The following is a 26,859-nucleotide window of genomic DNA, read 5'->3' as shown; positions in this document are numbered from 1 at the left end:
AAATGTCTGGGCCCTTCACTTGTGGTCGCTATTACGTTATTAGGCCTCTCTTTGACCTGATACTTGCTTAACTGACAACTTGTACCCCACCTCCTAGAATACGAATGAAACCCCTCCTTTTGAGAGGTTCAGCTCGTATTGTTTTGAGAGTTCCAGAATCCTTGTCGTTGCCCTTTGTCAACATTCCAGGCTCCTCCTGACAAAGCCTTCACCGTACACAAAGAAGGGCAGGTGTGCGGTTGGTTGTGAACACTCAACATTGAAAGCAATCAGACTGGTTCCAATTGCTTGTATCTATACAAGGATGTAGGGGATTGTTTTTCCCAACAACGAGGCTGCTATCTAGGTGAGGGCAGAGCTTTCATTAAAACTTTAGCCCACTGCAAGATTAATGTGTGTAGTCTTGGGTGGTTTAATCTTCTAGTACTCTGGAGAGAGGGAGAGAAGAGATAGAAAGGGAGTGAGAGAGAGATAGAGAGAGAGGGAAAGAGGGATAGAGATAGAGGGAGAGAGAGAGGGAGAGCAATAGAGAGAGAGAGAGAGAGAGGGAGAGAGAGAGATAGAGGGAGAGTGGTAGACAGAGATAGAGAGAGACCAAGAGGGAGAGAGAGATATAGAGAGGGAGAGAGAAAGAGACAGACAAGAGAGAGACATGGAGGGACAGAGAGAGAGAGAGAGGGAAAGAGGGGGAGCAATAGAGAGGGAGAGAGAGGGAGAGCGATAGAGAGAGGGAGAGAGAGAGAGAGAGAGAGAGAGAGAGAAAGAAAGAGAAAGAGAGACAGACAGACAGACAGACAGACAGACAGAGAGAGAGAGAGAGAGAGAGAGAGAGAGCACCCGGCCTCACCCTACTAGAATCCGAAGTCAAATGTCTACTGTTTGCTGATGATCTGGTGCTTCTGTCACCAACCAAGGAGGGCCTACAGCAGCACCTAGATCTTCTGCACAGATTCTGTCAGACCTGGGCCATGACAGTAAATCTCAGTAAGACCAAAATAATGGTGTTCCAAAAAAGGTCCAGTCGCCAGGACCACAAATACAAATTCCATCTAGACACTGTTGCCCTAGAGCACACAAAAAACTATACATACCTTGGCCTAAACATCAGCGCCACAGGTAACTTCCACAAAGCTGTGAACGATCTGAGAGACAAGGCAAGAAGGGCATTCTACATTTCAACATACCAATTAGGATCTGGCTAAAAATACTTGAATCAGTCATAGAGTTCATTGCCCTTTACGGTTGTGAGGTCTGGGGTCCGCTCACCAACCAAGACTTCACAAAATGGGACAAACACCAAATTGAGACTCTGCATGCAGAATTCTACAACAATATCCTCCATGTACAACGTAGAACACCAAATAATGCATGCAGAGCAGAATTAGGCCGATACCCACTAATTATCAAAATCCAGAAAAGAGACGTTAAATTCTACAACCATCTAAAAGGAAGCGGTTCCCAAACCTTACATAACAAAGCCATCATCTACAGAGAGATGAACCTGGAGAAGAGTCCCCTAAGCAAGCTGGTCCTGGGGCTCTGTTCACAAACACACCCCACAGAGCCCCAGGACAGCCGCACAATTAGACCCAACCAAATCATGAGAAAACAAAAAGATAATTACTTGACACATTGGAAAGAATTAACAAAAGAATCAGAGCAAACTAGACTGCTATTTGGCCCTAAACAGAGAGTACACAGTGGCAGAATACCTGACCACTGTGACTGACCCAAACTTAAGGAAAGCTTTGACTATGTACAGACTTAGTGAGCATAGCCTTGCTATTGAGAAAGGCCGCCATAGACAGACCTGGCTCTCAAGAGAAGACAGGCTATGTGCTCACTGCCCACAAAATGAGGTGGAAACTGAGCTGCACTTCCTAACCTCCTGCCCAATGTATGACCATATTAGAGAGACATTTTTCCCTCAGATTACACAGATCCACAAAGAAAACAAATCCAATTGTGAAAACTCCCATTTCTACTGGGTGAAATTCCACAGTGTGCCATCACAGCAGCAAGATTTGTGACCTGTTGCCACAAGAAAAGGGCAACCAGTGAAGAACAAACACCATTGTAAATACAACCCATATTTATGCTTATTTATTTTCCCTTGTGTACTTTAACCATTTGTACATTGTTACAACACTGAAAATATATATATATATAATATGACATTTGTAATGTCTTTATTGTTTTGAAATGTTTGTATGTGTAATGTTTACTGTAAATTTTGTATTGTTTATTTCACCTCTGTATATTATCTACCTCACTTGCTTTGGCAATGTTAACACATGTTTCACATGCCAATAAAGCCCCTTGAATTTAATTTAATTTAATTGAGAGAGAGAGAGAGAGAGACAGGGAGGGACAGAGAGGGATAGGGAGGGACAGAGAGGGACAGAGAGAGAGGGAGAGAGAGAGACAGACAGAGAGAAACAGAGCGAGAGGGAGAGAGATATAGAGGGAGAGAAAGAGACAGACAGAGAGAGATAGGGAGGGACAGAGAGAGAGAGAGAGAGAGAGAGAGAAAGAGAGAGAGAGAGACAGGGAGAGACAGGGAGGGACAGAGAGCGAGAGAGAGAGAGACAGAGAGAGATGAGGGTGGTGAGGGTGTCACTCCAACCCTTCTAATCACAGGTTTTATAATTAAAGATGGAAAAAGAGAGGGATGAGAGAAGGAGGCCCTTATGCTCAAGTGTCAATACAACAACACAATAAGACAGTTATTTTGGGCTGAGTAAATGCAGCTAATACCACACAGTGTATAGCCTGCTGTTAGGACATGTTATATGTGTAGTCTCCCTGGTTAACAAACTCTGTAATTAGCAGTACTTAAGTAAAAATACTTTAAAGTACTACTTAAGACGTTTTTTGGGGGGGTATCTGTACTTTACTTTTTATATTTTTGATAACTTTTACTTCACTACATTTCTAAAGAAAATTAAGAACTTTTTTACTATTTCCCTGACTCCCAAAAAGTACTCTTTAAATATTGAATGCATTGCAGGAAAGAAAATGGTTAATTTTCACACTTATCAAGAGAACATCCCTCGTTATTCCTACTGCCTCTGATCTGGAGGACTCACTAAACAGAGAACATCCCTCGTTATTCCTACTGCCTCTGATCTGGTGGACTCACTAAACAGAGAACATCCCTGGTCATCCCTACTGCCTCTGATCTGGAGGACTCACTAAACAGATAACATCCCTGGTCATCCCTACTGCCTCTGATCTGGTGGACTCACTAAACAGAGAACATCCCTGGTCATCCTTACTGCCTCTGATCTGGTGGACTCACTAAACAGAGAACATCCCTGGTTATTCCTACTGCCTCTGATCTGGAGGACTCACTAAACAGAGAACATCCCTGGTCATCCCTACTGCCTCTGACATGGTGGACTCACTAAACAGAGAACATCCCTGGTCATCCCTACTGCCTCTGATCTGGTGGACCCACTAAACAGAGAACATCCCTGGTCATCCCTACTGCCTCTGATCTGGCAGACTCACTAAACACAAATCCTTTGTTTGTAAGTGATGTCTGAGTGTTGCAATGATGTCTGAGTGTTGCAGTGATGTCTGGGTGTTGCAGTGATGTCTGAGTGTTGCAGTGATGTCTGAGTGTTGCATTGATTTCTGTGTGTTGCAGTGATGGATATCCGTAAAATAAAATCGGTGGTGGGGGGGGGGGGGGGGCTTATGGTCCCCAAAAGGCTAGGGCCGCCTCTGACTGGATGCGTAAGATTGGATGTGGGTACACAGTTATTGTGTGACCCCCCCCCCCATCAAAGTTGCCCAGTTGGATGTGGGTACACAGTTATTGTGTGACCCCCCCCCCCTCCCCATCAAAGTTGCCCAGTCCTGGTCCAGATGACCAGTACCGACTTCAGACTGCTGTAACGACGAGCACGACAAAGTTCTGGAGGCAAAAAGTGTACCGTTTTATTACATAAAAATGTTCCATACACACTATTTCATATTGCTTCAGACACAAGTTCATTTTTTTTTCTCCCCCCCCCCCCCCCTGTTAGAATAATTCCAGTTAAACAACTCTGTAACAAAATGTAGGTACAACATTTATGAAAATATAAATGTCTCTAAACAGGTCAGTCCTGACCATACAAAGAATAAGGTAGAAACATTCATTACCAGTTTGTCAACTATTTGTTTTAAACATCATTGAAGTTACATAACATAATACCATATATTGGTTTCCATATGGACAGGTTCAAATATACTCTTTAAACTGGCATTCCAATATATCAAGTGGACTCAATGTCTTAGCAAAGATAGAGAAAATGTACTCTCATGGTTCAACATAATCACAGTAAAACACTCAAACAATTTGGTCATGATGTAAGTAAGTACAAGCCTTATAACAAATGGACCATTGTCAACGGAACAGCACATCAAACTAAGATCTGAACTTTTCTCAAATACACTTGATATGATATTTCTAGATTTAGAATGTTTGCTTTGAAATATATAATAATTAAATAAGTAAATAAAGCTTAATACTGCTACTTAAGTTCGTAAGTGGGCCAACGTTTCAACTGTGGAAAATAAGTATACAAACAATTAGACAGAATAGCCCTTAAAAGGTTTAGAGAAAACCAAAACGCTAGTATCGACTGATGATATCCTTTCGTTTCAACTCTGAATCCCTGTGACTATGTTAAACAAAGCCAAATACCAAACACCTGTTTAAAGAGCAAAGACAAACGATTATCAATATGACTAAATAAATAACCCCCCCCCCCCCCCCAATAATGTCCCGACGCAAAACAAAACCTTGATAATCTCCAATACCTTCACCACATTGTGCCTATTAACACCATTTTGTCTCTCTCTCTAAATGTTAAGACAATTTAATGTTTTTTTTCTCTCTCTCTCTCTCTCTCTCTCTCTCTCTCTCTCTCTCTCTCTCTAAATGTTAAGACAATTTAATGTTTTTTCTCTCTCTCTCTCTCTCTCTCTCTCTCTCTCTCTTTCTCTCTAAATGTTAAGACAATTTAATGTTTTTTCTCTCTCTCTCTCTCTCTCTCTCTCTCTCTCTCTAAATGTTAAGACAATTTAATGTTTTTTTTTTCTCTCTCTCTCTCTCTCTCTCTCTCTCTCTAAATGTTAAGACAATTTAATGTTTTTTTTTTCTCTCTCTCTCTCTTTCTCTCTAAATGTTAAGACAATTTAATGTTTTTTTTTCTCTCTCTCTCTCTTTCTCTCTAAATGTTAAGACAATTTAATGTTTTTTTCTCTCTCTCTCTCTCTCTCTCTCTCTCTCTCTCTCTAAATGTTAAGACAATTTAATGTTTTTTTTTCTCTCTCTCTCTCTCTAAATGTTAAGACAAGTTAATGTTTTTTTTTCTCTCTCTCTCTAAATGTTAAGACAATTTAATATTTTTTCGCTCTCTTTCTCTCTAAATGTTAAGACAATTTCATGTTTTTTCTCTCTCTCTCTCTCTCTCTCTCTCTCTAAATGTTAAGACAATTTCATGTTTTTTCGCTCTCTTTCTCTCTAAATGTTAAGACAATTTAATGTTTTTTCTCTCTCTCTCTCTCTCTCTCTCTCTTTCTCTCTAAATGTTAAGACAATTTAATGTTTTTCTCTCTCTCTCTCTCTCTCTCTCTCTCTCTCTCTCTCTCTCTCTCTAAATGTTAAGACAATTTAATGTTTTTTTTTCTCTCTCTCTCTCTCTAAATGTTAAGACAATTTAATGTTTTTTTCTCTCTCTCTCTCTCTCTCTCTCTCTAAATGTTAAGACAATGTAATGTTTTTTCGCTCTCTTTCTCTCTAAATGTTAAGACAATTTAATGTTTTTTCTCTCTCTCTCTCTCTAAATGTTAAGACAATAAAAAAAAAATCTCTCTCTCTCTCTAAATGTTAAGACAATTTAATGTTTTTTCGCTCTCTTTCTAAATGTTAAGACAATTTAATGTTTTTTCTCTCTCTCTCTAAATGTTAAGACAATGTACGTTTTTTTCTCTCTCTTTCTCTCTAAATGTTAAGACATTTTTTTTATTTTATTTTTTTACTGAAGGTAAAAGCTGTAAAACAGAAGACTGTTTAAGGCGTGGATACGAACAGTGAGATGCTACACTGAGAAATTCATGAACCGGAAACTGCAGGTAAAGTTGGACCAGCTGTTAATACATGTATATATGTATATATTATAATCTCAAACTCAACACGACCACTAAAGTACCTTAATCCTCAACTTTTTATTTTGTCTTTTTTTTTAAACATTTTTTTATAATTAAAAAATCAATCAGATTGATTATGTATGCTAAATTAGTATATGTATTTGTATATAGTGTGTCTACGAACTCCCTGCAATTCTCAGTAGTCTATACGAAAATAAAAGACATTTCAAAAACCAGGCACTCACTTTGATTGCATTAAGCACAACATAACATGTTTTTTTAAGGAGTTGCACGAATTGCAGCAGCCAAAAGAGATATATATATATATATATATATATATATACACTACCATTCATAAATGTGGGGTCACTTGAAAATGTCCTTGTTTTTGAAAGAAATGCAAAAAAAAAATTGTCCATTAAAATAACATCAAATTGATCAGAAATACAGTGTATATATTGTTAATGTTGTAAATGACTATTGTAGCTGGAAACGGCTGATTTTTAATGGAATATCTACATACTGTAGGCGTACAGAGGCCCATTATCAGCAACAGTGACGAGGCGACCCCCGGGATGCTGGCCTTCTAGGCAGAGTTGCACAGAAAAAGCCATATCTCAGACTGGCCAATAAAAATCAAAGATTAAAATGGACAAAAGAACACAGACACTGGACAGAGGAACTCTGCCGAGAAGGCCAGCATCCTGGAGTCGCCTCTTCACTGTTGACGTTGAGACTGGACAGAGGAACTCTGCCTAGAAGGCCAGCATCCTGGAGTCGCCTCTTCACTGTTGACGTTGAGACTGGACAGAGGAACTCTGCCGAGAAGGCCAGCATCCTGGAGTCGCCTCTTCACTGTTGACATTGAGACTGGACAGAGGAACTCTGCCTAGAAGGCCAGCATCCTGGAGTCGCCTCTTCACTGTTGACGTTGAGACTGGACAGAGGAACTCTGCCTAGAAGGCCAGCATCCTGGAGTCGCCTCTTCACTGTTGACATTGAGACTGGACAGAGGAACTCTACCTAGAAGGCCAGCATCCTGGAGTAGTCTCTTCACTGTTGACATTGAGACTGGTGTTTTGCGGGTACTATTTTATGAAGCTGCCAGTTGAGGACTTGTCAGGGGTCTGTTTCTCAAACTAGACACTCTAATATACTTGTCCTCTTGCTCAGTTGTGCACCGGGGCCTCCCACTCCTCTTTCTATTCTGGGTAGAGTCAGTTTGCGCTGTTCTGTGAAGGGAGTAGTACACAGCGTTGTACGAGATTTTCAGTTTCTTGGCAATTTATCACATGGAATAGCCTTCATTTCTCAGAACAAGAATAGACTGACGAGTTTCAGAAGAAATAACTTTGTTTCTGGACATTCTGAGCCTGTAATAGAACCCACAAATACTGATGCTCCAGATACTCAACTAGTCTAAATAAGGCAAGTTTTATTTCTTCTTTAGCTGTGCTAACATAATTGCAAAAGGGTTTTCTAATGATCAATTAGACTATTAAAATGATAAACTTGGATTAGCTAACACAACGTGCCATTGGAACACAGGAGTGATGGTTGCTGATAATGGCCCTCTGTACGCCTATGTAGATATTCCATACGAAATCTGCCGTTTCCAGCTACAATAGTCATTTACAACATTAACAATATCTACACTCTATTGCTGATAAATGTCATGTTATTTTAATGGACAAAATGATTTATTTATGATTTAATTAAACATAAATAAATACACACTTCTTAACAACCACATTATGGCTTAATGTGCACAACGCAAAGAAATGAACACACGTACAAAGACAATTGGTAAAGCTAACCGAAATGGAAATCTAAAATGGAGAAATGTAAAAATCGACATTGTTCTTCAAATGCAAAAGGAAAAATGATGTCAAACCAATAGATTCAATATATTTTATATCATATATATATATATAAAAGAAAATTAGAACCATAAAAAACTACTTGGATTCTAACAGTCGTCGTGTGAAGAAAATGAATAAGCTAACATCATATAGGTTGTTGTGATTACATGACTTGAGTGCAGCGTTATAGTAGCAGCCAGCATATAGTAAACTACACAGAGGACATCTGCAGCTGAATCAGGTGGCTGTAAACAAGGGTCAACTGTAACCCCCCCCACCCCGCTCTCACTGCAACAGTTCACTCTTTTTGGTGGGAGTGGTGGTCTCTGGCTCCCCTGAGTCAGACACATTGATGGGGCTATCCCTGGAGAAGACTTCAGTGGACTCCCTCCACACGCAGTCGGCGATGGTCTTGAAAGTGTGGTTGCCGCACTTGGGCCTTACCTTCTGTGAGGCGTTGTTGACGATCTGCCGGCTGTTGGACGTGGCAATCTTGATCTTGAGTGCGGCGTCCACACGGTCCACCACCGTGTAGGTGCTGATGCTACCGTCCTCGAAGCCGATGATGATGTTGAGTGCCCGCTGGGACAGGCAGAGGAAGGTGGGTGTCTTGTAGAGGGAGCATGTCCCGATGCTCTTTCCATCCGCCAGACGCATCACGATCAGGTTGGACACCACACCCGCTTCGTCATCTTCATCGCAGTTCCGGAAGCAGATGTAGACTAGGTAGCGCCCGTCCCTGGACAGCTTCTGCCGCCAGATGATACCGGCGGCGTGAACAAGCCTCAGCTTCCCACTGTGAAGGTCCAACACATTAATGTTCTCGTCGCCCTTGGAGACAATGCCCAGTTTCCCATTTGGTGAAATCTGGAAGTCTTCCAGGTTTTTGAGGAAGTTAGTAGGCAGCTGGACGCGTCTGCAGACTGACTCGTCCGCCACGCTCCATATAAACACAGTCTCTGTCGATGTAATGAAGACCACGAAGTCAGGGCAGTCGGGAATAAGCTTGAAGTTGACAATGCTAATGCCGTCGTCACAGACAAACTTCTTAGAGATACTGCCTGACCAGAGGCTGACAGCGAGCAGCTTGTTTTTAGTAGTTCCCACTAGGAAGGTGTTTGCGGTGGTGATCAGTGCGTTCTGGAGGGTCACCAGTATGTTGCACACTTTGTGTCCGGTGGCCAGCCTCCAGACTCGGGAGCAGTTTTGTTCGCAGAGGGACACCACGAACTGGTCATTGTGGGTCATCAGGAGCTGGGATATCTTCTGTCCGTTGATGCGGAAAATGTTTTCGCCGGTGGACGTATGCCAGATGTACTGGCTGCACTTATCATCCGACGTCACCATGAGATCCCCGGAGGAGGTCAGGACACAGTTCTCCACCAAGCCCTCGTGCTTGAAGACAGTCTCGATGAAGCCTGTGCTGAAGTTCCACTTGTGGATGGCTTCGGATCCGTCCATTGTGAACACAAAGTCTTCCCTTCCAGAGAGCTGTAAACTCTGGATCCTCTTACCTGTTTTGTCAATGTTGGACATGGCGGTGATGATGTCAATGTCCCAGACTGATAGCACTCCACTGCTGGCCACAGACAGGAGCAGGTTGTGGTGGGTGGACTTGATGAGTTTAATGATGGCCCCAGAGATCTCAATCAGGCTGGCCATGCACTGCCCACTGTCCCTCCTCCACACAAATATGGACGACGTGTTCTCCATGGAGGCCACGATACTTTGGCCATTTTTGGAGAGGACTGCAGCCACGAAACGCTCTGCTCGCTTGGCCTTGAACTTCTCTGCCATCTTCCACAACTTGGTGTCCAGGACCTCGATGCTCTTGTCTTTGCAGATGAGGATGGAGTGCTGGTCTTCTGACAGCTCAATGCCTACGACCTCGTTCTCGTCCCCCCGGCAGTCGTAATCTTCCATCAGTCTGGGGTTGTTGATCTCTTTGGTGTTCCACACCGACAGGCTCCCCTCATTATCGATCATCACCATCTGGTGAATGGTGTCCAGGACTAAGATGGACTTGACGAATCCCCCGGAAAACTCGGACGTGACCGTGGCTAGCTTGTCCCCGGTGCCCAGATGGAAAATGGATGTGGTGTTGAGATACTGACCACAGAAGGCATACATTCCATCCGGGGAGCATTGGACGCAGGTGACCTCGTACCAGCAGTGGAACTGGTAGAGGGGCCAGCCGTAGAGCAGATCGATCACATTAACGTCTTTACTGGCCTCTAGCCAGGCCAAGGCATGATGGCTGGCCAGTGTAAATCCGTTGATGAAAGCCACCCCTCCTGTGATACCACAGTGCTTGGAGCCCTTGATGTCTACTTCGGACAGCAGGCAGGACTTATGGTTGTCATAAATGAGCAGCGTATTCTTGGTGGTTGCCACGACCAGGTACTTCTCGTCGCTGGTTAGTCTGATCCCCAGGACAACTGAGCGGGCCGTGTCTATCTGCCGGAGGAGCTGCCTGCTCTCCACGTCCCATGTGCTGACGGACCCATCGTCCAGGGCCACGAGGACAATGTTGGGGGCTAGGGTGGGCAAGATCTCCACTATCTGCATGTAGCTGGAGCACAGCGGCAGTCTTTCAGGGCTGTAGGTGACATCCATGGAGGAGTGGAGGGGCACGATGGAGCAGTATTTGGGGCCGTCCTTGTCGCACTCCAGGAGGAGGTGTCGAAGCTTTGGTAGGGAGGTCACCACAGGGAGGAGCCTCTGCTGCAGCTCTGCAGACAGGGATGCCGGGTTATTCATCACTTTGACCTTGATGCTGCGCAGTGTGGTGGCCAAGAACTTGAGTTCTTTCTCCTGGGAGTAGCTGTAGGCTACGTCGATGTCGGTCAGCGCCTTCTCAAACTGCCCTATCTTGATCATGGTGTAGAGCCAACTGAAGTTCATGATGACCCCGTACATGAGGTCGTCTGTGCGGCCACTCCGAGTCAGGTGGTATAGGAGCTCTGTCATCTTCCTGTGGTTGACGAAGAAGATGTCAGGCTCCAGGAGGTTGCACTGGAACACCCAGGGCTGCTCAGGGGTCTGCCTGTCATAGGAGTACTTCTCGGCGGATGCTTCTTTGTGGGACGGCTGCTGGGGGTGGGGGTTCTTGTGTTGGGAGATGTTGAGCGAGGCAAAGTGGTTGTTGTCGCAGTGGAAGATCTTTTTCCTGCCGCCCGACCACGCCCCCAGGAAGTACTCGGCCAGGAGGCTGTGCATTTGGTGCACGTCCTCCTCATTGCTAAGATACAGCTTCTGGGCGATGAGGTGCAGATGTCTATTGGCCCACACCATCAGAGTAACGTTTCTCACCTGCCTCTCCACCAGGTACCCCTCCAGTTCCTCTTTCAGCCTCGCCACCAGGTCATAGGAGATCCTCAGCGGGTTTTTTAGATTTGAACTGACCATGATGTCTCCCAGCACACTGTTATCCAGTGACAAGATATCCTCCAACTCTACCTCCGTTAAGCCCGCCTTGGCCATGGTAATGTATCCCAGCGCCCTGAACACGAACCGCTGCCCCAGCTTGTTCTCCACCGAGTAGAAGAGCTGCTCGATGCTCTCGTGCACGGTGGAGCACAGCGAACGGTCATCCACGTCCTTGTGCGAGCGCCAGTGTACCACCTCCCGGTAGACGAGGTTGACGAACATGGGGAGCGTGCACTTGGCCAGCGCTTCATTGACATAGATCTGCTGTCCCGAGGTCACCTTCCTCTTCAACCCCAGCAGCTGCTGCTTCAGTGTTTGACTACAGGTCTTGCGGTCACGCTGCACCAGCTCTACGTAACGTCCTTCATCATGGATCAAACAGCGGAGTTTTTGGAGGATTCCGTGCTTGTTGGGTAATGTTGAGACAACGATGCGGACAGTGCGGGGCAGGTGGGCGGGAAGCCACCACAGCTTGCGGGCCTCGTCGGCCTCTGAGAGTTGCTCCAGCGCATCCAGGATGATGACCAAGGGCCGTTGGAAGGAGGACTCCCCAAGGAGGTTGACTAGCAGCTCCGTCATCTCCTGGATCTTGTTGGGCAGGAAGTGGATCAGGCAACGGTAATTGATGGCTATCTGCTCACAGATGCTCTGGAGGAGGGTACGCAGATTTGTGGCGAACTCTGAGGAGCCCACGAAGCGGACGATGACTACCGGGTCTGTCTCGGGGCCCATCTCCGTCTGGAGCCACGTGTAGGCCTGGAAATGACAAAGAGAGAGAAAAGAGATTTAGTCACTTTCTCAAGGATGGTTGTCTTACATGAAGGAGCTCTGTGAAGAGATACGCAACTCAGAGAGAGAAAACATACAAGGCCATGTTTTCAATAATGGATTGCATTTATAAAACAGTTTTCAAAGCCTCAAAGCGCGTTCCACTGTAAGGGAAGGGTTATCTAACCGGAAAAAAGCTCTGTGAAAAAAATGTGATATAAAGTTTTGTCGTTCATTTTGTGTTATTGTGTAATTTCTAATTAGCTTTAGCTTTTTGCAATCATTTTTACCCAATCAATATTTACTCTGTGTGACTCAGAAGACAACATACAGCTCTACTAAAGTGGAGGGAGTTTGAATTTCTATTCGGAAAACATTGGGCGTGATGTGATGCCAAGGTTAGAGCAGTGTACAGAGGACAGAGGTCTGCTTCAATACCAGGTATTCTGTCTCCTGGGGACATATACTTTACAAATAGAACCGCAATGAATGTGAACTCAGTTTGTAGAGTTGATACATTATTCAAGAGATCCTGTTTTAAGCTGTCCTCTCCTCACCAAGGCCATGAGGTAAACAGAAAAACAACAAGCGAAAATGTAAACATTTTCAAGAGTTAGATAGAGACGTAGCCTGATCCCAGATCTGAGGATGACTGGCCAGTCTGGTGCCCAGTGCATATCTCAGATATGTGAGTCTAAAAATGCCAGATCCCAGATCTGTTTGTGCTTTAGTCTACTTCATTGTCAAGTCAAATCATGTTTTGCACAAGAATTCTACAAGGAATTGGCATGAGTGCAGAAACGGACTGGCAGCCATGCAGGCTGAGATAGAAGAAGTATCCAATGACTTTCCCAACATGAGAAATATTTCATGAATCAGTGTTGCCCCCTGTTTCCCTTGTTTCATACATATTTATAGTTTCATTCAATCATTCACCAAGGCCCCCTGCTGTGATTCCTAGAATCCTTCCTAGACTATAGCAGTGTGTGTGTGTGTGTGTGTTAGTGTGGGTGTGTGTGTGTTAGTGCGGGTGTGTGTGTCTACATGTGGGACTGGGACTGTGTGGATTCTATTGTACGTGACACGCATGGCTCGTAGAATCCAGGGGCCTCATTTCTGACCGTAAATGTCACACTAAATATCTATGTGGCAACTCCAAGGAGACCAGGTCTCAGAGCTCATCATGACAGATATAGAGTTAGTGACTAAAATCTGTGACAGTCTGTGACAGTCTGTTCTGGTCGACAGGCTGTCAACAGATCCCTCCCTCCCTCCCTCCCTCCCTCCCTCCCTCCCTCCCTCCCTCCCTCCCTCCCTCCCCAGAAGCAGCAGGGAGAAGAAAATAAAGGAGAAGGCTTTTATATCTACTATATCTAGCACTCTGATCTATGTGACAACTCTGAACAAGCTATGTCACCTGTGATAAATTAACTGTCAACTGTGAGATATTAGAGGTGAAGGAATCTATTATAAAGGTCAAGAAGCAGGGCAGAGTGACATCGGGTGACTGCACTGTGTGGGCTCCATTGCAACATGACCCTAACATGACCTGGGCAAACAGACGGCCCAGTAACAGACAGGCCAGTAAGTGGACAGTGACCTCACACACACACGCATGCACGCACGCACACCCACACCCACAAAGATAGGCACAAGTGCATAGTTGATGGATGGACTTACATGCAGCAAACTAACACAGATGGATAATGCATGCATAACGAGCACATCGACACCCTTGCGTACTCTTACACACAGACAGACGCACTCAAGCGGACGAACACAGATAGACCCCAAAATGTACATTATCCCTCACACAAATGCCTTGTTGTGATTGATAAAGCCTTTCATTTATTATTGCAACATCTAAACCAGGATGTCCCATTAAGACCCCCAACAGTACAGTCAATCACCTGTTTGGCCACCTGGGCCAGCAGCAATGTCTTCCCCGTGCAGGGCCCACCGTAGACCACCAGGGGGCTCATCCTACTTCCTTTAGACGGCAGCAGATACTCCTGCACCAGGTCCAGCGTCTCGCTCTTATAATCGTAGAAGGCCGAGAAGTTCTTACACAGGGAGAGGTGCTGGAGGATCTCGTCGTACAAGGGGTCGGTCTCTGTGTCAAAGTTCTGCTGGACCGTGGCCTGGATGATGTCAACCATATCCTCGTAGAACTGTTTACACAAGCCTTCCACGTAGTGGCTCTCCACTTCCTGGGAGTAGCCTAGCTTCATGTCGCAGTGCGTCACAGAGGAGTAGACCCGGAGGTTGGACGAGGCCACCACCGTGGGGATAAACTCGTCTCGTACTTTTAAGAGACGTTCGTAGGCTTCCTGGTTACGCATGACGCGGTCCTCGGCGACGACAATGTCCATGTACTTGGCCATCTCCGGGAGTTTGGCGTGCCGGTCGAAGTTGGAGATCTTGCGGATATAGCAGACACACTTCTTGAGGAAGGCAGGCGTTTGTTTGCCCAAGGCAAAGTCCAACTCATCCTCCAACGCTGAAAAACGGGAGAGAAAAAACAAACAAACAATTAAAAGTTAGAACACTTTTGTCCTTGAAGAAACTTGCGATATAATATTTCTGAGGAGTTAGTTAGGCTAATCCACACATGATTTGGAGTCTTAAAATTGTTCAAAGTTACGTGAGTTATTGTTTCTGAACCCACACTACAGGCCTACTACTTTTCTAAGTAGCTTGAAAAAAGGCTAGCACTGGGTTCTGTTGTGAGCTCCTAAGCTTGTCTTCAAAACAGACTTGGGAGATTTGTGAGTCTTTAAGTAAAGCCACACAGATTCTGGCAGTCTTTTTTTAGCCTGCCTTTAGTCTGCGATTAGATAGGTTTCCCCTAAGCCTTGTTTGAGACGGTTGATACAATCACATAACCAACATTGCAGCCCCCCCCCCCCTCCCCCTCAAAGAGCCGGTTCTACTGAAACTCTGCCAGCATCTCCCGTGTCGCCCACACGGCAGCGTGCTATAGAGTAGACGGTAAGAAAAGACAGAGGGGAAAGAAAGGGGAGATAAACGTTGTTTGAAGCTCGGTATAGTCAATTAACTGGCATACTGAATGTCCTTTTTTCCCTCCGTACACATAAGCATTGGCTATGCCTTTGAACAAATCAAACATAGAAATCTGCATGGTAATCAAGTAAAATGACTTGTGTGAATTTGTCCACAGCGTATATATATATATATATATATATGGCTCAGCAGGGGAACATAGCAGGAAACAATCCCCAAACTCTCCCTATATTCATTACAAAACAGGCTGCTGCTAGCAGTGTTGCTGCATTACAAAACAGGCTGCTGCTAGCAGTGTTGCTGCATTACAAAACAGGCTGCTGCTAGCAGTGTTGCTGCATTACAAAACAGGCTGCTGCTAGCAGTGTTGCTGCATTACAAAACAGGCTGCTGCTAGCAGTGTTGCTGCATTACAAAACAGGCTGCTGCTAGCAGTGTTGCTGCATTACAAAACAGGCTGCTGCTAGCAGTGTTGCTGCATTACAAAACAGGCTGCTGCTAGCAGTGTTGCTGCATTACAAAACAGGCTGTTGCTAGCAGTGTTGCTGCATTCTCTCCAGGTACAAACACCGAGCCTACAGAGAAACCCAGTGGCACCCATGATGCCAATGTCCCACAAAACTCAACCAACATCACATCAGCCTAGAAAGGCTACAGAGATATGCCCAGAGAAACACCTTACAGACACCGGGAACACACTTACTTTCTCTTTCACCCTCAAAATGGGTGATAGTGTCCAATTCAATCAGAGATGATTACATTAACCCAAAACGGAGTGACTTTTAGTGTAATTACACCCAATTTGGAATACTTTAGGAGCCCCATAGGGCAGACCTACTTTAAATTGTAAACACAGAGAGATATTGTTGACCTGTTGCCACGAGAAAAGGGCAACCAGTGAAGAACACACACCATTGTAAATACAACCCATATTTATGCTTATTTATTTTATCTTGTGTCCTTTACCATTTGTCCATTGTTAACACACTGTATATATATATATATAATATGACATTTGTACTGTCTTTATTGTTTTGAAACTTCTGTATGTGTAATGTTTACTGTTAATTTTTATTGTTTATTTCACTTTATATATTCACTTTATATATTATCTACCTCACTTGCTTTGGCAATGTTAACACATGTTTCCCATGCCAATAAAGCCCTTGAATTGAATAGATTTTTTTTTTAAGGGACTATATCTAGTCTGCATGTGTCGGTTTATCTCTATGTTCCATATCAGTAGAAACTCCCTGATGGTACATTAGCTCATGAGGAAAGCTGATTGTTACCACAAAATCATCATAATAACGACTTAACTGATTTAACTAAAGCCTTCCCCAGTTAAATGTTTTAGGAGGTCAAATGAACACACACACACACACACATCTTGGTTGTACAATATAGCTCAGTAAAACAAGAAAACGCCACAACACTAAATAACACAATATACAATACTGAGTTTGATGGTATAACACCATAGAAGAAGAAGAAGAAGAAGAAGAAGAAGAAGGAGACAGGAGTAGCCTTCATACCAGAGCAGAGGAATTTCTTGGCCTGAGGGGGCTTCATGGTGCCCTTCTCCTGGAGCTGCAGGACAGACCTACGGAAGATCCCCTTGATCTCCTCAGACACGTTCCTCCATGCCTTGTCGTTCTTCGTCTTGGCTGCACTGCTCGACTCCATCTGTAGAAGACAGGGAGATAAAGGGAGTTTTTTTGTAATGTTGAAATTGACGCACAGTTCAGCTGTTTTGTTGTTTGTTGTTGGAACATATAGAGTAGATTAAACAATAAGTAACTAGCTCGATTGGTATGCTTTTGATGATTTTAGACGGCAGTCTTAACAAAGCCAGAGACCTACTGTGTACAGCAAGGCAAAAGGAAGGAACTTAAAGATAAGTTGGTAAATGGTAGAAACTGTTAAAGTTGTTTGGGTGGGCCCACAACAAATCGATGCAATATAGTGCAGTATCTCCACAAGCTGAACTGGACCACACAGAGATAGTAGATAGATAGATAACATTTATATCTGCTGAATACAATAGAACTACAGTAGATATCCTTTTTTAAATGTTTCATCTTTATTTTACTAGGCAAGTCAGTTAAGAACAAATTCTTATTTTCAATGACGGCCTAGGAACAGTGGGTTAACTGGTCTAGGAACAGTGGGTTAACTGGTCTAGGAACAGTGGGTTAACTGGTCTAGGAACAGTGGGTTAACTGGTCTAGGAACAGTGGGTTAACTGGTCTAGGAACAGTGGGTTAACTGGTCTAGGAACAGTGGGTTAACTGGTCTAGGAACAGTGGGTTAACTGGTCTAGGAACAGTGGATTAACTGGTCTAGGAACAGTGGGTTAACTGGTCTAGGAACAGTGGGTTAACTGCCTGTTCAGGGGCAGAACGACAGATTTGTTCCATGTCAGCTCGGGGGCTTGAACTTGCAACCTTCCGGTTACTAGTCCAACACTCTAACCACTAGGCTACCTGCCGCCTCTACACTCTAACCACTAGGCTACGCTGCCGCCCCTACACTCTAACCACTAGGCTACCCTGCTGCCCCGCCAATCCTTGGAGAGCAGTGGAGGCTGCTGAGGGGAAGACGGCTCTTAATAACGGCTGGAACGGCGCGAATGGCATCAAACACATAGAAACCATGCGTATTTGATACCATTCCTCTGATTCAGCCTCAGACATTACCACGAGCCCGTCCTCCCCAATTAAGGTGCCACCAACCCCCTGTGCTGGAGACAGGATGTTCATGAGATTCACGAGAGAAGGTTCCAGCAGGCCAACTGTGCTGTTCTCCTCCATCAAACCTCCAACCAAGAGGAGGAGCCGCATTGAGTGACACAAACGCTAAATGTTCAGCTAGCCAAAGTCGGCATGCTAAAAGCTAGTACTGTAGTGACAAGGTGACCGTCACACAGGCATGCACAAACGTTCAGCTACCCGCTACAGCGTACTTATAATGCTTTACTTAACTAACTAGCCCGAGTACTGTAGTGACAGGGTGACCGTCACACAGGCATGCACAGGCATGCACAAATCAAATCAACTCAAATCAAATGTTATTTGTCACATGCGCCGAATACAACAGGTGTAGTCGACCTTACAGTGAAATGCTGAATACAACAGGTGTAGTCGACCTTACAGTGAAATGCTGAATACAACAGGTGTAGTCGACCTCACAGTGAAATGCTGAATACAACAGGTGTAGTCGACCTTACAGTGAAATGCTGAATACAACAGGTGTAGTAGACCTTACAGTGAAATGCTGAATACAACAGGTGTAGTCGACCTTACAGTGAAATGCTGAATACAACAGGTGTAGTAGACCTCACAGTGAAATGCTGAATACAACAGGTGTAGTAGACCTCACAGTGAAATGCTGAATACAACAGGTGTAGTAGACCTTACAGTGAAATGCTGAATACAACAGGTGTAGTCGACCTCACAGTGAAATGCTGAATACAACAGGTGTAGTCGACCTCACAGTGAAATGCTGAATACAACAGGTGTAGTCGACCTTACAGTGAAATGCTGAATACAACAGGTGTAGTAGACCTTACAGTGAAATGCTGAATACAACAGGTGTAGTCGACCTTACAGTGAAATGCTGAATACAACAGGTGTAGTCGACCTTACAGTGAAATGCTGAATACAACAGGTGTAGTAGACCTCACAGTGAAATGCTGAATACAACAGGTGTAGTAGACCTCACAGTGAAATGCTGAATACAACAGGTGTAGTAGACCTCACAGTGAAATGCTTACTTAAAAGCCCTTAACCAACAATGAAGTTTTAAGAAAAATAAGTGTTAAGTAAAAAGTAGATAAGTACAATAAAAAAATAAAAAATAATTAAAGAGCAGCAGTAAAATAACAATAGTGAGGCTATATATTGTCCAAACACATGGACAAACGTTCAGCTACCCGTTACACTTATAATGCTTAACTTAACTAACTAGCCAAGCGCTGTAGTTACACTGTAGTTACACTGTAGTTACTGTAATTACACAGTAGTTACTGTAGTTACACTGTAGTTACTGTAGTTACACTGTAGTTACTGTAATGACACTGTAGTTACTGTAGTTACACTGTAGTTACTGTAGTTACTATAGTTACAATGTAGTTACTGTAGTTACACTGTAGTTACTATAGTTACACTGGAGTTACTGTAGTTACACTGTAGTTACTGTAGTTACTATAGTTACACTGTAGTTACACTGTAGTTACTATAGTTACACTGTAGTTACTGTAGTTACACTGTAGTTACTGTAATTACACTGTAGTTACTGTAGTTACACTGTAGTTACTGTAGTTACACTGTAGTTACTGTAATGACACTGTAGTTACTGTAGTTACACTGTAGTTACTGTAGTTACTATAGTTACAATGTAGTTACTGTAGTTACACTGTAGTTACTATAGTTACACTGTAGTTACTGTAGTTACACTGTAGTTACTGTAGTTACTATAGTTACACTGTAGTTACACTGTAGTTACTGTAGTTACTATAGTTACACTGTAGTTACACTGTTGTTACTATAGTTACACTGTAGTTACTGTAGTTACACTGTAGTTACTGTAATTACACTGTAGGTTCTGTAGTTACACTGTAGTTACTATAGTTACACTGTAGTTACTGTAGTTACACTGTAGTTACTGTAATTACACTGTAGTTACTGTAGTTACACTGTAGTTACTATAGTTACACTGTAGTTACTGTAGTTACTGCAGTTACTGTAGATACTGCAGTTACTATAGTTACACTGTAGTTACTGTAGTTACACTGTAGTTACTCTAGTTACACTATAGTTACTGTAGTTACACTATAGTTACTGTAGTTACACTGTAGTTATTCTAGTTACACTATAGTTACTGTAGTTACACTATAGTTACTGTAGTTACACTGTAGTTACTGTAGTTACACTGTAGTGACATGGGGACTGTGACAGCTGCACGGAGAGCCACAGATACGTTTACTGCTAGTGCCAACTCACAGTAAGATTACAAAGCTTTAGTTACTATAGTTACTGTAGTTACTGTAGTTACACTGTAGTTACTGTAGTTACACTGTAGTTACTGTAGTTACCCTGTAGTGACATGGGGACTGTGACAGCTGCACGGAGAGCCACAGATATGTTTACTGCTAGTGCCAACTCACAGTAAGATTACAAAGCTTTAGTTACTGTAGTTACTGTAGTTACACTGTAGTTACTGTAGTTACACTGTAGTGACATGGGGACTGTGACAGCTGCACGGAGAGCCACAGATATGTTTACTGCTAGTGCCAACTCACAGTAAGATTACAAAGCTTTAGTTACTGTAGTTACTATAGTTACACTGTAGTTACTATAGTTACACTGTAGTTACACTGTAGTTACTGTAGTTACACTGTAGTTACACTGTAGTTACTGTAGTTACACTGTAGTTACTGTAGTTACACTGTAGTGACATGGGGACTGTGACAGCTGCACGGAGAGCCACAGATATGTTTACTGCTAGTGCCAACTCACAGTAAGATTACAAAGCTTTAGTTACTGTAGTTACTGTAGTTACACTGTAGTTACTGTAGTTACACTGTAGTTACTGTAGTTACACTGTAGTGACATGGGGACTGTGACAGCTGCACGGAGAGCCACAGATATGTTTACTGCTAGTGCCAACTCACAGTAAGATTACAAAGCTTTAGTTACTGTAGTTACTGTAGTTACACTGTAGTTGCTGTAGTTACACTGTAGTGATATGGGGACTGTGACAGCTGCACGGAGAGCCACAGATATGTTTACTGCTAGTGCCAACTCACAGTAAGATTACAAAGCTTTAGTTACTGTAGTTACTATAGTTACACTGTAGTTACTATAGTTACACTGTAGTTACACTGTAGTTACTGTAGTTACACTGTAGTTACACTGTAGTTACTGTAGTTACACTGTAGTTACTGTAGTTACACTGTAGTGACATGGGGACTGTGACAGCTGCACGGAGAGCCACAGATATGTTTACTGCTAGTGCCAACTCACAGTAAGATTACAAAGCTTTAGTTACTGTAGTTACTGTAGTTACACTGTAGTTACTGTAGTTACACTGTAGTGACATGGGGACTGTGACAGCTGCACGGAGAGCCACAGATATGTTTACTGCTTGTGCCAACTCACAGTAAGATTACAAAGCTTTAGTTACTGTAGTTACACTGTAGTTACTGTAGTTACACTGTAGTTACTGTAGTTACACTGTAGTGACATGGGGACTGTGACAGCTGCACGGAGAGCCACAGATATGTTTACTGCTTGTGCCAACTCACAGTAAGATCACAAAGCTTTTAAGAAAGTGCAAAGGTGAATCTTTATAGGTATCAAACGTTCCACCGGAACAACACGTTCTAATGGGGGAAACGTTCCACCGGAACAACGCGTTCTAATGGGGGAAACGTTCCACCGGAACAACACGTTCTAATGGGGGAAACGTTCCACCGGAACAACGCGTTCTAATGGGGGAAACGTTCCACCGGAACAACACGTTCTAATGAGGGAAACGTTCCACCAGAACAACACGTTCTAGTGAGGGAAACGTTCCATCAGAACAACACGTTCTAATGGGGGAAACGTTCCATCAGAACAACACGTTCTAATGAGGGAAACGTTCCATCAGAACAACACGTTCTAGTGAGGGAAACGTTCCATCAGAACAACACGTTCTAATGAGGGAAACGTTCCATCAGAACAACACGTTCTAGTGAGGGAAACGTTCCATCAGAACAACACGTTCTAATGGGGGAAACGTTCCATCAGAACAACACGTTCTAGTGAGGGAAACGTTCCATCAGAACAACACGTTCTAGTGAGGGAAACGTTCCATCAGAACAACACGTTCTAGTGAGGGAAACGTTCCATCAGAACAACACGTTCTAATGAGGGAAACGTTCCATCAGAACAACACGTTCTAATGAGGGAAACGTTCCATCAGAACAACACGTTCTAATGGGGGAAGCAACTTGAAGTCCAGAAGTTTTAAGAGAGCTGTTTCCAGGTGACTTTTACTGGCCAGTATTACGGGTGCTTTTTGTGAATGTGAAGGGAGTAACAGTTTGCTTCGACTAAAACAGAGCAGAAAGGTTCCCTTTTTCCAATGTAAATATGATACATATTTTTTAATTTCACTGACTTTGCTGATGTGGTTGTCCCACCTAGCTATCTGAAGATGAATGCACTTACTGTAAGTCTCTGGATAATAGCATCTGCTGAATATGGATGCTTCAGTATCTTGGCCTAGTCTCACTGAGACCTACCTACTCAGGTCGTCTTTTTCCATATGATCCAAGAGAACAGTGGAGGCTGGTGGGAGGAGCTATAGGAGGACGGTGGAACGGTATCAATCACGTCACACACATGGAAACCACGTTTGACTCTGTTCCATGTCTTTCATTCCTGCCATTACGATGAGACTGTCCTCCTATAGCTCAACCCACCAGCCTCCACTGCAAGAGAACCCTGGCCACGTCCCACGGTCATTCCAGAACGACTGGGTCTGAGCATCAGTTCTGTAGGTTTTGAGGCAGAAGGGTTCAGTCAGAACTTACTGAGTTTTGGTAGTTCTTCAACATCTGGGCTTTGGGTTTGAGGTAGTAGGCCGGCGGCACGGAGTTCTCATCTCGACAGTACCACTCCTCCAGGATGTGTGTGTCTAGGCCCGCCTCCACCGCCGCATCCAAGATCATCTCAAACTCTGGAGCCTCCACCTCCCCCGGCACGCGGATACTGCCATACTTCTCTCCCACCAGCCCCTGGGAGGAAGAAAGAAAGACATCATCATCATCATCATCATCATCATCGCTTGACTTTCTATGATGATTGGTTTTCAAGGTTTCTAGTTGTTCTCGTTCTAGGAGTATCGTTGAGGCAGTTTCTGATTTTCACATTAAAGTGCTCATTGAAGCGCCTTACGACAGCCTTTCATTTGGTTCCTGTGTACCGGGCTGCTATCTGCAAGGCACGTGGGTGTTATCTATTGGTATGTCAGCCTTGGCTTAGAGTTCACGCACACACACACACACACACACAAACACACACACACGCACGCACACACACACACACACACACACACACACACACACACACACACACACGCACGCACACACACACGCACACACACGCACGCACACACGCACAAACACACACACACACACACACACACACACACACACACAGACACGCACGCACGCACACACACACACTCAAACACACATACACATGCGCACACACGCACGCACGCACACACATGCACACGCACGCACACACACACACACACACACACACACACACACACACACACACACACACACACACACACACACACACACACACACACACACACACACACACACACACACACACACACACACACCGAGGCAGAGTGAGTGGTCAGGGCCATCCAGAGAGAGCTGATGTGCTGAGTGTATCAGGATTGTATGGTTTTAATTGGTCTGTGATCCTTCTCAGTGTGTTGGTAGCTGCTTTGAAGGGAATGAAAACAACAGGAGTATGGGTCGGTTGGTCGGTCAGTGGAGGCTGCTGAGAGGAGGACGGCTCATTAACAATGTCTGGAATGGAGTGAATGGAGACGGAATCAAACGGCATCATAACCTGATGAAGAGAGCTTGTCTGTCGAGACGTTGGTTATTAGATGATTCAATTGTTGCATCTGAGCTCCAAGAGTGAGAGGCTCTCCTTTTCTTTTTCAAGATTTCTACTCTGTTAGCCAGCACCTCACCTAAACAGGTGTTCTACTCTGCTAGCCAACACCTCTCCTAAACAGGTGTTCTACTCTGCTAGCTAGCACCTCACCTAAACAGGTGTTCTACTCTGCTAGCCAACACCTCTCCTAAACAGGTGTTCTACTCTGCTAGCCAACACCTCTCCTAAACAGGTGTTCTACTCTGCTAGCCAACACCTCTCCTAAACAGGTGTTCTACTCTGCTAGCCAGCACCTCACCTAAACAGGTGTTCTACTCTGCTAGCCAGCACCTCTCCTAAACAGGTGTTCTACTCTGCTAGCTAGCACCTCACCTAAACAGTTGTTCTACTCTGCTAGCCAACACCTCTCCTAAACAGGTGTTCTACTCTGCTAGCCAGCACCTCAGCTAAACAGGTGTTCTACTCTGCTAGCCAGCACCTCTCCTAAACAGGTGTTCTACTCTGCTAGCCAGAACCTCTCCTAAACAGGTGTTCTACTCTGCTAGCCAGCACCTCTCCTAAACAGGTGTTCTACTCTGCTAGCTAGCACCTCTCCTAAACAGGTGTTCTACTCTGCTAGCCAGCACCTCACCTAAACAGGTGTTCTACTCTGCTAGCCAGCACCTCTCCTAAACAGGTGTTCTACTCGGCTAGCCAGCACCTCTCCTAAACAGGTGTTCTACTCTGCTAGCCAGCACCTCTCCTAAACAGGTGTTCTACTCGGCTAGCCAGCACCTCTCCTAAACAGGTGTTCTACTCTGCTAGCCAGCACCTCTCCTAAACAGGTGTTCTACTCTGCTAGCCAGCACCTCTCCTAAACAGGTGTTCTACTCTGCTAGCCAGCACCTCTCCTAAACAGGTGTTCTACTCTGCTAGCCAGCACCTCTCCTAAACAGGTGTTCTACTCTGCTAGCCAGCACCTCTCCTAAACAGGTGTTCTACTCTGCTAGCCAGCACCTCTCCTAAACAGGTGTTCTACTCTGTTAGCCAGCACCTCTCCTAAACAGGTGTTCTACTCTGCTAGCCAGCACCTCTCCTAAACAGGTGTTCTACTCTGCTAGCCAGCACCTCTCCTAAACAGGTGTTCTACTCTGCTAGCCAGCACCCCTCCTAAACAAGTGTTCTACTCTGCTAGCCAGCACCTCTCCTAAACAGGTGTCCTACTCTGCTAGCCAGCACCTCTCCTAAACAGGTGTTCTACTCTGCTAGCCAGCACCTCTCCTAAACAGGTGTTCTACTCTGCTAGCCATCACCTCTCCTAAACAGGTGTTCTACTCTGCTAGCCAGCACCTCTCCTAAACAGGTGTTCTACTCTGCTAGCCAGCACCTCTCCTAAACAGGTGTTCTACTCTGCTAGCCATCACCTCTCCTAAACAGGTGATCTACTCTGCTAGCCAGCACCTCTCCTAAACAGGTGTTCTACTCTGCTAGCCAGCACCTCTCCTAAACAGGTGTTCTACTCTGCTAGCCAGCACCTCTCCTAAACAGGTGTCCTACTCTGCTAGCCATCACCTCTCCTAAACAGGTGTTCTACTCTGCTAGCCAGCACCTCTCCTAAACAGGTGTTCTACTCTGCTAGCCAGCACCTCTCCTAAACAGGTGTTCTACTCTGCTAGCCAGCACCTCTCCTAAACAGGTGTGTGTTTCTTTCGCTTCTAGATCAAACGGTATCAAACATTCCATTACACTCCATGCCAGCCATTACTATGAGCTGCCATCTCCTCAGCAGCCTCCACTGTTGTCAGCACATGGAAAAATGGAACTGAGAATGTATGCACATATAAAATTAGGTTAAAGGTTGTTGTCATGAATGCTATAATCGTCATCATTATCATCTTGAACAGTGACACAAGCATTATCACCACTCTCTCCCTATAATAATTTGGCCAGGGATACAAGATTATATAAAACCAACCACTCACACATGCTTGATAGAATAATAGTGTTTTAATCATATCAAATTTGATTTGATTTGATCTCTGCCAACCAGGCTGAAATAATCTGCATGTCACAGTCGTCCTCCTCTTCATCTGAAGAGGAGAGGCGAGATGGATCGGAGGACCAAAATGCGGCGTGGTATGTGTTCATGATGAATATTTAATTAAAGAAAGTACTGAACACAAAAACAATAAACGACCGTGAAGCTATAAATGAGACCTGTGATGACACAAGCCACTAACATAGACAATCACCCACAAACAAACAGTGCAACCCAGGCTACCTAAGTATGATTCTCAATCAGAGGCAACTAATGACACCTGCCTCTGATTGAGAACCATACTAGGCCGAAACATAGAAATCCCAAAATCATAGAAAAACAAACATAGACTGCCCACCCCAACTCACGCCCTGACCATACTAAATAACGACGAAACAAAGGAAATAAAGGTCAGAACGTGACACTGCACTAGCTAATTATCTTATCACTCAAAACTAGGGTCGCAGAGGGAGAGGATATTACTCAAAACTAGGGTCGCAGAGGGAGAGGATATTACTCAAAACTAGGGTCACAAAGGGAGAGGATATTACTCAAAACTAGGGTCCCAAAGGGAGAGGATATTACTCAAAACTAGGGTCGCAAAGGGAAAGGATATTACTCAAAACTAGGGTCCCAAAGGGAGAGGATATTACTCAAAACTAGGGTCGCAGAGGGAGAGGATATTACTCAAAACTAGGGTCCCAAAGGGAGAGGATATTACTCAAAACTAGGGTCCCAAAGGGAGAGGATATTACTCAAAACTAGGGTCCCAAAGGGAGAGGATATTACTCAAAACTAGGGTCCCAAAGGGAGAGGATATCACTCAAAACTAGGGTCCCAAAGGGAGAGGATATCACTCAAAACTAGGGTCCCAAAGGGAGAGGATATTACTCAAAACTAGGGTCGCAAAGGGAGAGGA

General features: G+C 44.3%; 1 protein-coding gene across 1 annotated transcript in view; it reads right to left on the bottom strand.

Moving 5' to 3' along the window:
* Positions 1-8,096: 8,096 nt before the first annotated feature.
* nwd2 (NACHT and WD repeat domain containing 2) overlaps positions 8,097-26,859 on the bottom strand; it is a 75,922-nt gene continuing 57,159 nt past the window's right edge. Inside the window, exons 5-8 of the mRNA XM_031832573.1 lie at positions 22,810-23,013; positions 16,763-16,913; positions 14,114-14,703; positions 8,097-12,191 (exon numbers count right to left, since the gene is read on the bottom strand). Of these exons, the coding sequence (XP_031688433.1) occupies positions 8,292-12,191; positions 14,114-14,703; positions 16,763-16,913; positions 22,810-23,013 (4,845 nt within the window). The 3' untranslated portion in view covers positions 8,097-8,291. The remainder of the gene's footprint in view (positions 12,192-14,113; positions 14,704-16,762; positions 16,914-22,809; positions 23,014-26,859) is intronic.

The sequence above is a fragment of the Oncorhynchus kisutch genome, linkage group LG9 (genome assembly GCF_002021735.2).
Source record: "Oncorhynchus kisutch isolate 150728-3 linkage group LG9, Okis_V2, whole genome shotgun sequence".
NCBI classification, from domain to species: Eukaryota; Metazoa; Chordata; class Actinopteri; order Salmoniformes; family Salmonidae; genus Oncorhynchus; species Oncorhynchus kisutch.
The sequence above is the reverse complement of the archived record's forward strand: the minus strand, read 5'-3'. Positions and strand labels throughout refer to the sequence as shown.